The following is a 16,822-nucleotide window of genomic DNA, read 5'->3' on the forward strand; positions in this document are numbered from 1 at the left end:
GATTCCTCTGCAGGCAAGGTTAAGCAGGGGGAAAAAAATCAGCAGAAATTAAAGCTTAAACACCTCTAAAACAGTATGTGCCCAAGTCATTGTGATACATTTTAGTGGAAAAGTGTTTACCGCCTTTGAGCTTTTCCGTTTTTTTCTCTTTAGTGCTTCAGATGATCAAGCAAGATTAAAATCAGAAAACACGAGTAAACACAAGATGTGGTTTTCAAATTATGATTTGACTGTTTAGCAACAACAAGAACAAAACACTTGTTTAAATTTCTTTGTGATTTAGTAGATTGTTTTAGAAAGCTCAGGAAAAGTCAATCCAGGCCTGAATGTTTTCAAACTTGCAGCAGTGAAATTCCTGTTAAGCAGAACTTGTCTTACACCATGAAATAGGATGAAGATCTTAAGATGTAACACATCATATGAGGAGCTATATGAAATCCAAGGACAGATGAAAAAAAAAATAGTCCTTGACATTTATCAATCTGGAAAGGGTTACAAGGCCATTTTTAAGGCAGTGAACCACAGCGACAGACATTATCTACAAACGAAGTAAACTTGGCACAGAACTGCTTCCACCAAGGTTTATGGGACTATTGCTTCTCCATACAGAACCAGGTTGGTTTGAATACATTTATTCCTTTAACAAATTAAATCATTTCGAAACATTAAAATTATAATTCTTCTCAAAGACTCAAGCTTCATAGGCTGGATGCTGGGGACTATTTGTTACACACCTCCAGCTGAAAAAAATCCAACAAGCCTTGAGGGGTTTACCTGCTGGGGGAGCGGATTTGGGTTACCTGCCTGTCAATCATACAATGAACACATGAGACCAAACAGGGGCCAAAGAAGTAGGTTAAGCGTCCACCACTCATCATCACATATAAGCCGGTAAATGTCTTACTTCATCAGACCTACTTCCCTAAAGTGAACAAAACAAACATTTATCTCTGTATTTATCGCTTTTGCTTGTGAAACTACATCTGGAAGCTATAAATATGTACGTATTTATAGTATGTACATAAATACATACTATTTGTGTATTTCCTCTACATCATGGTCTGAAGTCTGAACACACTCACAGCAGATATTTCAAAAGGATCAAACAAATTCAAGGACTGCTATCTTATCAGGTATAAACACAGAGAAGCCTGGTTCAAAGGCCAAACCGGCGGGGGTTTTTTGGCTTTCTTTTTTTTAGTGCCGAAAAGTTTACTTAAACTGGGCTTACTGAAAGGTTAAAACATGTTAGTTGTTCAGCGGAAGTCTGACAGAAATGAAAATAAGGGTCCAGTAAAAGTCAACACAACTGTTGATATAAGCACTAAACGCATATCCGCCTGCAGCCACAGCAATGTACAGATCCGGTTGGAATGTCACACAGCAATGGTTCAAAGATATTTTAAAACGTTAAGCAATTTTTATAGTTATTTTTCATATTTAAATTATACCTCACTGTTCATATGATGTTTCATAGTTTGCATATGAGACAGGACAAGAATCAAAGAGCACAAATATGAGGAGAAAATACATGCAATATTTATTAAAATTAGTCAAATTAAAATCATTCAGACACACAAGGTGACACATAAACTTTCATATTAATTTTGAAGTGAAGGCATCCCACACTCTTCAGATCCACAATCATGTTCTGCCTTTCTTACAATGTAAACCTGCATTGTGCATTTTAACACTGTAAACAGTGTTTTTATAAAGCGGCCAGCCAATGGCCTGGAGTTTCAGTGGTTTCACCCACAGAGAACAAAAGACCTGTCAGCACGACAACTGCCTTCTGACGTTAGGGGGAAACAGGAAAGTGACTGGGAGGTAAAAAATGCAGGTTCGAGCACACTGGGCTTGTTTGTGCAACAAATCTTGAATCTAAAGTAGCTGGGCAATGCATGAGAGTGTATTTAACTTACAACAAGTTAGAATAGCAGGTAGATCAACAAAAAACCTTACATGATGAGGAAATTTATATTAATTTCCAAAGACAAATGTGAGGTCCACTTAGCCTCTGCTTCACAAAGCTACATAACTTCAGCAAAGTATTTTATTTTATTTATTTTTTTACAAAAGGAAGTTTTTGTTACTCACCCTAAAATTTGACACAAATCCCAATTGAAACATTCAAGCATCATAAAAATGATTCAGTGTTTTATGTTGTGACATAAAACAGACATCCATCAAGCCATCAAAGTTTGTGAATCACTTTCACACGGCTCACTGGTTCATGACTACAGGTGATTTTGTGTTGTGGAAACATAACAACATGGTATTTCCTGCATATGCCACCTTGAGAGCTTCTAGGACATAGGAGACACTGAGTAATCTTTGACCTAGGATCGATGCCTGCTAAGAGTACTTTGACTTCACATTTTCTAAAACCTACTTTAAATTCAGCAACTATGTTAAATTTCTTTCTGAACTTAACAGAAACATCTATTGTATCCATTTGGGAGTGAATGTTTGCAGTAATGTCAGCAGTATTGTAGGCATAAATCGTTTCTCTCTGGGTAAGTTAACTTCTTAAATCACCTCATTACTAGTTAGTCAACCTCTGTATATTTTTTTTTCAGTGTGACACCAGACAGGTCAGGAATAAAATTGAATAAAACCTTAATAAGATTAAAAACCAATATCCTACTTCATCATGAATATTGGTGGGTTTTAACATAAACAAAGATCCAAGGACAGTGAACACTCCTGCAAAGTCGACTGCTGTTGATGCTTCAAGTCGTGTGACTAGGACAAAACTTTTCACTTGATGCAGGAAGGATCCAGGGTTACCCTTCTTCCTGAATTCTGATGTTTTGATGACCTTCTTTAATTTTGTACAATAAATTGTAAAAGAAACAGAAATATACAAGGATATTATTTACCCTTATTTCTCAACTTATTTCTCAACCAATGGTAGATTTACCAGGACCCAGGTCTTCGGTTATCAAGCAGACATATACAACATTGTGGACATTGTTCAACAGCAAGAAACTTAAAACTATTTATGTTTATTGTAACAAAAAAGTAGAGATTTACAATTTACTAAAGCTGACACCTGCCCTATAGGGGCTAAAGCACTGATTCATGTTAATGTCTTCACATAAACAAAACAATCTAAGGGATTACTTTAAGTTTATCCCCAGTTCTGTTTGTTTAAACAATATTATAAAGAGAAAATCCAAATCCAAACAGTCCACTTATAAAGAGTCCATTATGTCTGAAACCAGACAGAATGTCTCAGAGATACAAAGGCTTTGATTATTAGGCAAACATTAGAATGGAAGTTTATGAACTAAAATTAAAGAAAGTGTTAGGAGTCTACTTAGAGTCTGAGCCTATTAAAGAAGGTCTAAGTGTAACTCGCCGAATCCCATGTACTCTGAGTCACTCTGTATGTGTCTCAACAAGATTTTTACTGGAAACTTTTGACTGAGTTTCATCAACTCAATTATTCCTTTAAATGAATCTTTGTGGTGAGTAAATGATGTGTAAATGTAATTCATGTAAATCTTTTCCAAAAGTCTTGCAAATAGACATTGGTTCAATGGTATACAATTTTAGTGCACCAAAATCAGGCCAAAGTTAACATTGTACTTTTTATCCTCAGCAAATCAAGTTAAAGGATGTATCTGTAGATTTTTCAGCAGTCTACCTTTTTGTTTACATCTGAAGAGTTCGAGACCAGAGGTTGACTTGGACAGATTTAGCTAGTCTGTTCTTAGAGGTCTGTCTAAGGGCAGAACAGTCACATGGTGACTCTGTAATCCTGTCTCACATGCCGACGCCGTTGTTATCTCTTCAGAGCTGACAATGTTCAATGCCAAACATGCTGGTAAGCCTGATATCAAACCATCCACAAACACTGAAGGAGGAAAAAAGGGGTGGTTGATGAAGTAAAAATGTATCAGATCTGCATCTGATGGACACAACTTTTAAAGCATCCGGAAGATCCCGGAATGTCGTGTTTCTGTGACGTAATGTAGGTTATATTTACTAAGCTTTGTCAGAGAACCAACTGTCTTGGACAAAGCTGACTAATGCGACCACTGCTCGCTTGCTCGTCTTTGCCCTGGCTGCTAATGCTCAAGAGAGCATGTAAGGCTTAATCCCATATTACTGTGGCTATGTTAAGTGCAAGGCACTGACAGTGACACTTCCAAAGCAGAACCAAGAGGAAAGCAGAGAGATAAACAGCATACCAGCTTAATAAACATGAGCTTGAGTCATGGTTAAAGAAATCTCACAGGGTTCTGGTGCTTAAACGATGTGGCAGTAACATGATGGAACCCTCTCTTTTTAAAATACACATCCTTACGAGGTGAAAAACATACACTATAACGTTTCCATGGATGTTAATATTGAATTTAATCTTTTTTTTTTTTTTACCCCTCCAGGGGGTCTTTTGTGGGCACTAGTGTCCCTTATATGACAGTAGGCTGACAGGAAACGGGGAAGGAGAGGTGGGAAGACATGCGGCAAATAACGTCGGGTCCGGGAGTCGAACCCGCGACGGCCGCGTCGAGGACTCAAGGCCTCCAAATATGGGTTGCGCTATTCCCTACCCCACCACGGCAAGCCCGAATTTAATCTTATCAGGTAGAATTTGTGAGTTGCTGTATCATTGATATTGATTATAATTACTATTAAACTTCAACTTAAAAAATTAGGTGAAATGAAATGAAAGTAGAGTTTACAAAACAAAATATGTTCTTCTAAGTTGTGCATCACCCGAATAAAATCACAATTTTTAAACAGGATTTTTTAAAAATTATATTTATTTAAACAATAGTCATGATGCCAAGATGACATTATTTGCAGCAATTCTCTCCAAAAGTGATATTTTATATTTAATATTACTTTTTTCTTGCACAATATTCTTACATGGATTCAAATTTTTGGCACAAATAAAATACAATTTATAATTTAATTCTACATACATTAAATCATTATTATATTATATTAATGCTCCACCTATGGTTATAGAGCTTAAATAACTCTCCCACATTAACATGCTTTTCAGATTTTTAGAACTATTTTTTATTGAGAAATTAGTATTTTCTTAACTCATGGCCCCCAATAACTATTAAGAGAAACAAAAATAGTTACATTTGAAAAACTGAAAAGTAAATATCATGAAGCACCTGAAGATGAACAAAAAGAAATTGCGATCCAATATATGTGTACATACATCCACTGTACTGTTGCAACAGAGCTCATGTTATCAACTTTCTGTCTGGCCTCATGTAGTCATTTCCATCTGCTCTGGTGTCTTATGAACACTACGTGTGAGCTGCATGTAGAGGGTCACTGAGATGAACATGTTGTTGTGCAGGAGAACAGATGGTGTGAATGACACAACTCTGCATGATGTGTGCACGTCATCAGGGTACTATATGTGGTAGGGAGACTAAAATCAAGTGAGATGGAAGAAACCTATGGAAAAAAAATCAATGGAAAGAAAAACCTCTCCTAGATAGAAACTAAAATGAAAAGAGCATATAAACTTAGCAAGTAAGAAAATATGTGTTTGCTCCATAACTTCTCAAGCATGATTCCCCCCCCTTTAAACGGTACCACATTTGCAAAGTAAAAACATAGGTTGAAAAGCAGAGTTCTCAGACAATTCCAAATAATTAATTGTGCTATTAGCTCTGGTTTGGTTTTGTTTAGTGGACCGGATGATTAAAGAAACAAAGCATATTGGCAGTTTAACAACTCATTGGTTGGTACATCGTTGTGCTGCTTACTCTTCATCAAGCAGGATGCACAAGCTGATCATTCAGGTGATTAGTAAGGTTGAGGTCAGGACAACAAGCAGGTTATTTCATTGTTTCCATCACTGAATTCTGCAGGTAGCCCCTGATAAGACCTCTGTCTGCGAGGAGCAAGTGTTCACCTCTTTGGGAGTTTTTAAGTATCGAGTCATTATATTCTTTAAGAACCTCATCTTGGTGCGACTCTGTATTGACATTCCCTCCAGTAATGACAAGCCTTGTTTTTCCAGTGAGGTATTAGGGGGATTTGGAAAGTTTTCCATAGATAAAACCCACATCCTCAACTCTGCTGCATAACCCACAGTAAACACGTATTTTCCTTGCAACTGCTGCCCTATTTCAGAGGAATCAGAATTTCCAATTGTGTAAGATTTATTGCCTTGAAACATTGTTACAAAAAGAAATAATGGAACAAATGCAAACCTAAATCCTTACTTTTCGTATTAAGAATATGACTTTTTCTATCTTTAACTCTAGTACTCTTCCCTCTGAAGTTTACTGTAGTCAGTCACAGGGTTATGACTCAAAGCCAAGAGATCATTCCCCTTGTTTTCTTCTTAAGGTGATGCATTAGACGCATTACAGGAGAGATAAATACAGGCCATTGTTCTCCATGAAGAAAGGGTATTTAAAAGGAAAATTAATGCTTGGATTAACATTGTATTTCAAAACACAACGGGCCATTAAGAACACATCTTCTTTGTCTATGGTGAGAGGATACACATACCATCATTACTGTTTTAAATTGTCTGTGAAGTTAAACCTTTACACATCACTGTGTTGTGGATAATACAATTATAAAGGGCAAAAAGGAGAATTTGACTAAACGCCTGTCAGAGTACCGGTATTGGTGCTGTGCTGACTATGGGATCAGAGTCATGTTAACGGAAAGCATAGTGTCATCCGAATGAGCTGGTAAAAGAAAGAAAAAACAGACTACCCCAGAGCACGGCTCATATGTACAGCCCTGCCTTCAGCTCAGTCTCAGTTTAGCATATTAGTAATGCTATATGTTAATCAAGACAACCCAGCTAAATATTACTGCAGGGCATTTGACCTTACGTAAAGATGAGCTGATGACAAGGTTAGAGGTTAAGCTTCAAATACCAGTAAAGTCATAAGGATTATATTAATTAGGGTTGAGAGGAGTCGGCCGTTCATCCAACACTCAAATGCTCTTCATTAGGGCCACTGCTTATTCTAGAGTGAATAAGCAGTGGTAAATAACTTGTGATTCCTGAAGGTAATCACAGGATATTTCTGAAGGTAATATCCTGTGATTACCTCCAGGAATTTAACATCAAATCCATAAATCATGACAAAAACATAGTCTCATCACTACATCTTATGCTATCAGTTTTATCATTTTGGAACAATTGATGCCTGGCCTGCTACTTAGAAAACTATAGAATATGTAACTACGTATGTGTTGAAGCACCTGATTTTACAGGACAGGTGTGTATAGTTTTACCCGTAAAGTATATAATGAATATTCAGTAATTGAATATAGGTGCATTCTGGCTGCATTAAAGGTGTAGAAACATCTTGACGATGATCAGTGGAAACACCTCAATTTTAAGCTTCATGGCAAATTCTGTGAGTCATTACATAAATGTGGTTTCTTTGTTTTCTGCTTTTAATTAATTTGCAAAAACATCATTTAACTGGGTATTTGTTTGAAGAACTTAAAGGAAAGAGATTAATACAATTTGGAATAAGGCTGTGGACAAAGTGAAGTGAAGCGTTTTGAAAACTTTCCAGATGAATTGTGAGTGTATAAAATCCAGGTACACAGGCTCTGACTACAAATATCTATGAAGGAATACATTTAGATCAAGTTTGTTTTGCCACCATGTAGATTGAGAAGAATAATAATGGCACTGCAGCAAAAATGTTCAATGTGAAATTGTTCTTGGGGAAGCAGAACATAAGACCATCGTTTGCTGAGGTTTGAATGCTGTTGCACTGAAGGTGCACTAGTCCTTATGAGAGAAAATAACACCTTCTATGACATACTTTGGATGTTAATGGTTGTTAAAAATTCACACACAAAATAAACTTTAAAACATCATCCTGTTCAAATAATTTTTACATAGGATCATTACAGATCCTTAGCAGAATATGACACTTCGTTCTGTACTATTTCTGCAGCTGCTGTTCACACATGCACTTACCAGCAGGTGATATGGTGCTGAAAATGTGGTCTCACAGCTGGAAACTGGAACATCTGGGAAGAGTACAGAAAATGCTGTACATGATGTAGAAAGTGTGTGGTGAATATCCCAGGCAAAGACAGTTCAAACCAGGGTTATTGTTGATAACAATACCAGATGCACTGGAATATGTCCACATCTGCAGCAAGCAAATGCAAAACAAAACTTAGGTCAGAGAGATACCAGTATGAAGCGCAAGTTTACCTTTCTTCGCAGTGCCTTAATATAGAGAGGAAAAGACAAATAAATAAGAGAACTAAATTCAAAATGAGTAAATGCCAAAAGAAAATACCAAAAGTATTGGGTCAGCCATCAAATGGTACAATTCTGGTCTCTGTGTAAAATTACAGAGTGTGGTCAATGAATGCAAGGGCCAACCTGCACTATGCATTGTCACATCGGCTCAAGAACAGTGGGTAATTTTCTGTGAATTGTATGAAGTTTTCAACCAGTGCACAAAGCAAAGTCCAGTATGAGAGAGTTTGGTGTGGGAAAACAGGCCTGCACATTATCCTACTTTCAACTCTATAAAACATCTCTGGGATGAGTTGAACTGGAGACAGTAAGTGAGCTCCTCTTGTCCAGGATCAGTGTCTGATCTCACGAATGCATTTCTGAAAGAAAGCTCAGATATTCCTATAAACACTCCTAAGCTTTGTGGAAAGCCTTCTTAGAAGAGGTGCAGCAGTTATAGCTACGAAGGTTTAAGTGACATCGTTTTAAAGCCCATGGATTAAGAATGGGAAGTCATTCACCTTTATATGTGTGTGAATCAAACACATAATGTGCAGAACAAATGTATTACTGTTTTTTTTTTATCACTTACAGTGATAAAGGTCACAGTTCATGTCTAAAACCACTAAAATGATTCTGTCCGCAATTAGTTTTCACAACTCGCTTGGTTTCTCTCAGCCTTGTGATTTCTTTTGAAGTTGTTAAGTCTTTCAACATTGATTTAAAAACAGATTCTCCAAGGGAAACTGAACAACATCTAAAGCATAATGTCTGTTTGTCTGAAGCAGGATGCAACAGTCCAGATTTTCCCATCCAAGAGTAAAAACAAAGCGAGTGGCTTAGCAACAACTTGTAAAACATTTGGGGAGGAATCTCTGAGTGAAAACTAATTGGATTGTTTATTTCTTGTAAGCATTCAGCAGGCCAGGCTGGAAGCCAGCAGTTTTGTTTTCTAAAGGATGGCAACAGTTTTGAACTTCACCGTAATTTGTCCTAACAGCTGCTCCGCTGCACTGCTGTGATTTGAGCTCATAACACAGGGGGCTCCCTTAAGCCGATGTACAGCTTTGTTATTGCCTCCTAGAGTCTTTGGAATGAGCCTGATGGAGACTACATGGGTGCAAGAGACAAAATCTAGAGCAAATACACAGGCCAGCATCCATACAGATCTGAGCGACATGCAAAGACATGCATGCAGTGTGACTTATTTACATCCTATCCTTCATGTGCAGGGAACTTGTGAAGATTGAATGACTGTGAAACAACTCCTTTCAGACAACATTCCTATGAGTTCAGAGTCCTGGCTGGAGAAAACCCTGGTTCACAGAACATGGTGAAGTCTATAATGCAGCCACTCTACTGAGAGGAAGCCTACAAGCTTTGAAAGACTGATCTTGGAGATAAAATAAGAAATGCTGCCATCTTCAGGCTGTCTATGGAACTCTTCCCTGAAGGTTACATAAGGCAATACGGTGCATCAAATCTCTTATTATGCACAGAACTCAAAATTTTGGTTTTCTTTGAATCAGAATTACTTAAATTGTTTATGCACCACCAGACAAATCTAGTCTTAAAACTCAAATCAACCAAACAAATTTGGGACAGGCTTTCAGTGTGAATAAAGTTCAGCTTTACAAATCTTAGCACAGAAGGAACTGCTATGTGATTTTTAAATCATTAGTAGCCCAAATCTCTTATTGCTTTTTTCTATGGTGCCCATAAGAATTAACTAACTACTAAATTAGTTAATCATAATATACATTTTCTTTGTCATATTTATTTTATTTTATTTTGTAACTGGTGGTTTTAGCTCATGTGGCAAAATGTCTAGAGCAATTGTGGAAATATGATCTAAAAACTAAATTAAAAGAGCACTGTTATTTCTTATAATAAGGGTATAGGTCATTAATTAAAGTAGGGCTGTATGTAAATATTTGATCCATATGTATTATTTTGACTCTGCAAAGAAATGCAAATGCAAATAAATTGCAACTTTAGCATCTAGTTCTTGTTTTTAAAACTGATTAAGTTTATTACATAATTCTTCCCTGAAAGAACAGTAAAAATAATTAAAAGCTTAAATTTAATATGACAGTCATGCTGACAATTGTAAATAAACTTCTAACCAGCATAGTAAGATGAATGTCTAAGAGATTACTAAAAAATCTGATTTAGTCATTTATGAAGCCAAATAATACTTATGTGTGTAACGCAAGTTCTAATGCGAAAGAAAATATGAGAAAATATTGAGAAAATATATTTACAATAGGCGATAAAAGAAATTGACAGCACTGTTAACAATTTTTATTTTATTTATTTGCTACACACATAAGGCAAAATGGGTTTGCTGGAAAAATAAGCTCCATGTTCAGCTGAAGCAAAGTGCAAGAGTGGATTAGAGGGTGATATGTGTGAAGAGGGAATCCCACAGTTCAAGCAGTGAGGTAAAGGAGAGCCACAAAATACTTTCAAGTAACCACAAAACACAATTTAATAAAACCGAAGACTAACAGGATGTTATCTGAACTAGTAAAGGGAGGAAAAATATTTTTTTAATCACATTGTTCTGAAATGTGAGAATTAGAGCATTACATCCTCTCTATATAGCCTTTTTAAAGCACTAAAATACAATTTATTGAAGTTTTACATGATACACATGAAAAACGTTAAATTATATCTAGCTGCTGTAGATCATTTTAATTTCATGCATGAATAATGCAAAAGTATTCTGTTATTAATATGTCATCCTTCTTCTTCTTCACAACCAATCTCAGAGATTAATATCAGTACAAACCAGATCACTTTCCTCTTGTTTGGTATGGACTTCCTATTAAATGAGTTAAACTCCCCAACAACCATCACATATGGTATAATCTGTGCCATACGCTGTAAATAAAATAGAACCTGTAAACATAAAGATGCATATGTTTTTCTTCTCACCTCACTAAAGATTCCCTCCAAACATGATCTTAACATTTCAGCACCAGATAGAGGAATCTGATGACTCCGCTCAGCAGTCAATATTGATGCTAGAGAGCAGCTCCTCCAACGCCTCCAGCTTCTGATTGGCCTCCTCGATGGCGCTGTACGTCTGTACGTTGCTGGCGATGTGGAAGCGGATGTCGTCCACCAGAGGGACAGAGTCCGTCTCCTGTCGCTCCTCCAGTGACGCGGCGTCCTCCTTTATCATCTCGGCAAACTCGTCCTGCTCCACCAGCTGTGGACAGAGGTGGCAGGTACACAGGTGTGAATGCATCTGGAGGAGGAACTGGATGTGTCTGACCTGATCATCTAGAACTGCACCATAACGGCATCGTGGTTCTATTTTTATATTTTACTGTTTTACCTTAAGTAATTTTAGATTCATCATCATTTTATGTTTTTCTCATTTCCTGTAGTTGTGTGTTGCTAGCATAGCACGTTTGTTGATTGTAAAACTCCTGAATATTTTGGAGAATTTGTCTCTGTTCATTCCATTCAAAACAGACATGAAACTTCCTAAAGCTTTCATACCCAAAAAGGTTGAATGCAACACAACCAAAACTACAAAGGTACAAAATGGAGAGGGGGAAAAAAATGACCGTCAGCTACTTGAGACGCTAAATGAGGAGTAAAACCACAGTCAGTAACAACCAGGTTTGAAATCACAGGTAATTGAGCAATGATGAGGGTCACACACACTTACCCGCTCAATGATCTTTGCCATGAACTCTGTGCACTGATCCTCCAGCCGAGAAAGACGGAAGAGCTTGGCCGTCTTCCACATGTGCAGGACGTTGTCCTCACAGATCGCCTTGGCGAGCGTCTTCCCACAGAGACGCTTCAGCCCCGGCAGCAGGTACATGTCAGCCACGCAGAGCACATCAAACACGCTGTCCATCGTCAGCTGGACGGGGAAGAAGAACCGATCAGCGTTCAAGATGAGCGCATTAAAAAAAGTGTTGACAATCCCGCTGAATACAAAGCATCACTGTTGTTTTGAGTAAAAACTCAATAAGCTCCTAATGTTTAATTATTTATTTTGGTGGTAATTTAATAAATGATTTTTAAACTTTTTAATATTATATTAATGAACTAAAACAAATAAATATATTTCCTGAAAAATAAAATCCTATGTAGAAAATGGCATTACTACACTTAAATTTGTCTGATAACAAAATTGGGTTGATGATTTAAAACATTTAAACCAGAATAAAAGGATCGTACTTTTTCACAGCACTTTAAAAGCTTTTGACAGTGTTCACACACACCTCTGTGTCATCAGTGTAGATGTAATACATGACGTGAATAAAGACTTCATGGGAGATGTTGTGCAACGTTATCACCGGGGTACTGGGCTGCGACTGCAGCTGCTCGCCCTCACTGAAGTGGTCCTCCAGTAAGGCCTTAAAATAATCACTGCGCCCACAGAAAAAAGCCTGAAAACACACATTATTAAAATCTGACATTAACAGAATAATAATTGTAGGGTTTGGATTCATGTTTGTGGGCTTTGAAATTCCTACCTTGTGACATAAGAAATCAAAACCCTCTACTCTGAAACAGATATCAGGGTAAGTAGGGAACAGATCAACCCTGTTAAAGGGAAGTTCACCAAATCCAACCTGGGGAAGGAAAGAAGAGTATGTAGTAGCAGTTGATCTGTGTTTAGCATCCGAATTTCACTGGGTTTAGCGTCTCACTCTTAGTTCAGTGGGCAGTGCACAGTCTGCTAACTGGGCCATTTCCTCTTGGAGCTGACAGGTGCGAGGCTCAAGGCTAAGAACTTTGACACAAGTTCCAGGTTTGTTGGACACTTCAAAATGACAGGAGAAGAAAAAGAGATCATTTCAGATTATAATTCATGGTGAATCAAAACAATCAAAGCTCCAGAAGAGAAAAATAGATAAATTAGCAATATGAATTATGAACTACACAATATATTAAATAGCAGTCTTACCAAATTCATACACCTGTTTACATTTATTCTCCAGTTCTTCCATAAGGTCTGCCATCTTGCACTGCTTAGCGAGTCGCCTGCAGTCTTCCACCAGACTTATATCAATATCCATTCGTCCTGTAACATTATAAAACTAATAAAGTTCTCACTTTTTTGTTACGCATTTTTTAAATTAGTCTAATTAGAGTTAATTAGGTTGTTTTTTTTATGTATTTCAGTTTCTATTTTCTTTTTCATCAAAATATAGCATAAAAAAAATACTCACCAGTATAAAAATATTGAAGAATTGCTCCAAAGGCAGCAGGATTGATCTAAAATCAAAACAGTTTTTGTTCCAATAACATAAAATTTATTCCACTAAACTTGAATGAGACAAATTTACTTATTTAAGTAAAATTCTAAATTACCAAAGGATGTTTGAGGGTTATAAGGTTCTTTCCTTTCCATTTTGTCTCAAACATTTCGGTGAAGTACTCTGAACGTGCGCTGAGAACACATCGGTGAGCTGCAAACATTTGTCCATGAACCAGGAAGTTGACATCACTGTGCTGACCCTGCTCTAACAACCTGAAGGGAAACAGCAGGGGTATGTTTTATACTAAACTGTTTTACCTTCGCAAGCTTTAACAATATATTACTGCTTTTTTCCCAAAGTTAATACCCTAAAAAAAGAGAAAATCTTCACACTTACATGTGTAGGAAATAGTTAAAATCATTGCGCTGCATGGCACGGACGCTGACACACTTGTAATCTTTGAGCAGGCGTCGGATTGAGTCATTCAGGGAGCCATACACACATCTTTCACCATCGAAGGTGTTGGCTTCACACTTGGCCCCTGGAAGTGAATCCACATTAAAAAAAAAAAACAGAATCAAAATGTAGAATCCTTCAGCAAACATCCTTTTATTATGAAAATCTCACTTTATCCAGTGAAAATTCAATTTTACCACTAGCCAACAGGTACTGGACTAGCTCCTCATGGCCACAGAGGCACGCATAATACCTGTAGGAAAAACAGCTCTTTTTTTAGGATACTTTTATGATAATGCTTTGTAGTGAATAGCATTAGAATAACTGCAGGTCTGCAAACAATATACTTACAAAGGTGTGCTGTCCCATTTATCTCTCACATTGAGGTCCACATCCCTTTGTTCAACAAGGTACCTTAAAGAGAACCATAAGGTCTGATCTGTGAGCATATTGAGTTTACCAACAGTCCTTACCCTCCCTTTTAAGGAGGATAAGGACTCCTTTTATTTACAGGCAATAAAACAAAAGAATTTATGAAAAAAATTAATCTGAGACAAACAAAACAAAACAATAAATGCAACAAAGTAATGTTTCTTTGCAAGGACAAAAAAAAAATCTAAGTATTTTGTTTGAAATGTCTATTTTAATTTGTACCACTACTCTGAAATTCATTTCTATAAATGTAATTTCTGTATAATTATTATTATTATCATCACTATCATCATCATTATTATTACTACTACTACAGGTAATGGTCACATCGATTATTTTTTAATGATATGTGTTTTACAGTATGGACTAATTTTATCAGGAGACGGGTTCATTATTCAGTTGTAGGCCATTTTGTTTATTTTGTCTGGATTCTTTTAACATGGTCAAAAATAAAGTCTTTTCCAAACAACACTTGACAGTAAAGTAGTACTAAATCCATATTTAACACTTAATTTACCCATAAAGTAAAATTACATATTGAATAAAATGGCAATATTTTAAAATGTATTTTAATAAAAATGTCTACATAAAAAAATGCATTAACAGTGACTTAGCTGTGCACGTTGTTAGTATTTATCTGATGGGTGAAAATGTCTTTCCAGTTATTTATAAAGCACCTTAAAATAACCGGAGGTCCAGAAAGTGCTGTACATACACACTATCAAAAATCGATACGTTACACACAGTTGAAATAGACAAATTAAGATAGTTAAATTAGAGTAGAACGTGCAAAATGCTTCAGCAAATAAATGTTTTAAGACAAAAACCGAAAATGTATCTTATAGAAAAAGGCCTGATGCTATATATCGCTGGAAAATACAGCAATAGCAATATTAAAGACTTTAATGTTAAATATTGCACACACAAACTCTGACCTACAAACGTTAGCCTGACAAGCTGGGTCATCGGCGCTAATGTTAGCAATCTTCCGCTTCTGCTTCTGAGCAAAACATCGTTTAACAGCAGTTAACGGGACAGGACAGGGCTAATTATTATTTTCGTTTGCTTTATCGCACATCTATGCCAGGTGTCAGCCTGATGAAGCAGATGCTTGTGAAACAGTGTTTCTGCAAACCAAAACGACGTTAACAGAGCCGCTGGTTACCTGACTCTACAAATGTCGCCCTTTCTGCAACTACTAAACAAGTCGTACACATCCATGGCCGCCTCGGAGTTCTCGGTCCTCTGAAATGCATTGAGACGGCCTGTCTGCCGGACAGGTGGGTGATGGTTTGGTGTGGCTGCAGGTGGAGCTCGACGGACGAACAGAAAGTTGACTGTCTCACACCTTGTTGACAAATCGCCGCTGCAGCCTCTTCGAAGCCTCTGTGTTTTCGTTAAAGGGGCCGGTGTTATGCCCAAAAATGCATGCCTGCCGAGAATTGCATCCCCTGTCGCGGGAGCGCGCATCTTTCTAAACACTCGCATTTTAATGAGGAAACGGACCGAAGACGAAACTTTTAAAGATATTCGTAACAATATCACGTTTCTTAAACATGTCAGCCTTAAAACGATGGGTTTTATATCGCAGATTAATTGAAATAAATACGGTTTTTACACATTTATTGAGACAAATGAGTCGAACGTTTTTCAGTCCGTGTCTGAAGAAAATGCTCTGCGCATTTGGTTTGAAATTTCCCGATTTTTCTTTTAACATCATATTAGCTTAAAGTATTACAAAACAGAGGCCCATTATGTAGAACATTTTGTATCATGCTTAACTGTCTAGCATATTAATGTAGAGGGGATGCATTTTAATGACTGAGCCTGCCAATATTTGTATCCCCTGTCTATTGTTGATATGAAACGTAAAGCAGTTGCACAGAGAATAAGTGTCATTACGTAGAAAAGGTGAAGTCCCTCTTAACTCTTCATTTTTTCAAGTTAGCAGAGGGATGCATTTTCTGGCATAGCAAATTATTACCTTGCCAATATGTGTAGGCCTTATATATTTTCCACAAATATAATTCTACTGATACAAAATGTATACCAGCAGTTCATAAAACAAGTGTGATTGTATAGAAAAAGTAATTTCACTCTTGACTCTTTATTTCTCCATGTAAGCAGGGGATGCATGTACAGCAAAGCCTATTATTAGCCTGCCAAAATATGCATGGCCTCTCCATGTTCTTCAAATATTATCCTATCGATATAAAACCCATACCAGTAATTCATAGAACATCTCTGATTATGTAGAAAAGGTGAAATCCCTCTTTAATTCTTTATTTATCCAAGTTAGGAGGGGATGCATTTTTTGGCAATATGGATGTCGAGCCTGCCAAAATATGCATGCCCTATCTATTTTTCTCAAATTTTATCCTATTGCTATGAAACTTATACCAGCAGTTCATACAACTACTCTGATTATGTAGAAAAAGTTATTTCACTCTAAACTCTTTATTTATCCAAGTTAGCAGGG

At 36.9% G+C, this 16,822-nt stretch overlaps 1 protein-coding gene across 3 annotated transcripts; it reads right to left on the reverse strand.

The window, feature by feature from the left end:
- Window positions 1-7,926: 7,926 nt before the first annotated feature.
- Window positions 7,927-15,996, reverse strand: abtb1 (ankyrin repeat and BTB domain containing 1). Of its 3 annotated transcripts, XR_002753231.1 has the most exons (13): window positions 15,509-15,996; window positions 14,263-14,325; window positions 14,109-14,164; window positions 13,852-13,996; window positions 13,568-13,727; window positions 13,426-13,471; window positions 13,161-13,277; window positions 12,904-13,016; window positions 12,727-12,825; window positions 12,472-12,639; window positions 11,907-12,107; window positions 11,162-11,438; window positions 7,927-8,001 (listed from the first exon to the last, which is right to left on the reverse strand). XR_002753231.1 is itself a non-coding variant. In XM_005801680.2 (12 exons), exons 1-12 carry the CDS (start codon window positions 15,829-15,831, stop codon window positions 11,232-11,234), a joined length of 1,698 nt encoding a protein of 565 aa, XP_005801737.2. In that variant the 5' UTR covers window positions 15,832-15,996; the 3' UTR covers window positions 10,516-11,231. The 3 variants fall into 3 exon arrangements, 2 of the variants coding, with proteins under 2 accessions (XP_005801737.2, XP_014325228.1); XM_005801680.2 differs by lacking the exon at window positions 7,927-8,001 and having other exon boundaries at window positions 10,516-11,438; XM_014469742.2 differs by lacking the exons at window positions 7,927-8,001; window positions 15,509-15,996 and having other exon boundaries at window positions 10,516-11,438; window positions 14,083-14,164.
- Between the last annotated feature and the right edge of the window lie 826 nt (window positions 15,997-16,822).

This window comes from Xiphophorus maculatus, chromosome 1 (genome assembly GCF_002775205.1).
Source record: "Xiphophorus maculatus strain JP 163 A chromosome 1, X_maculatus-5.0-male, whole genome shotgun sequence".
Classification (NCBI taxonomy): domain Eukaryota; kingdom Metazoa; phylum Chordata; class Actinopteri; order Cyprinodontiformes; family Poeciliidae; genus Xiphophorus; species Xiphophorus maculatus.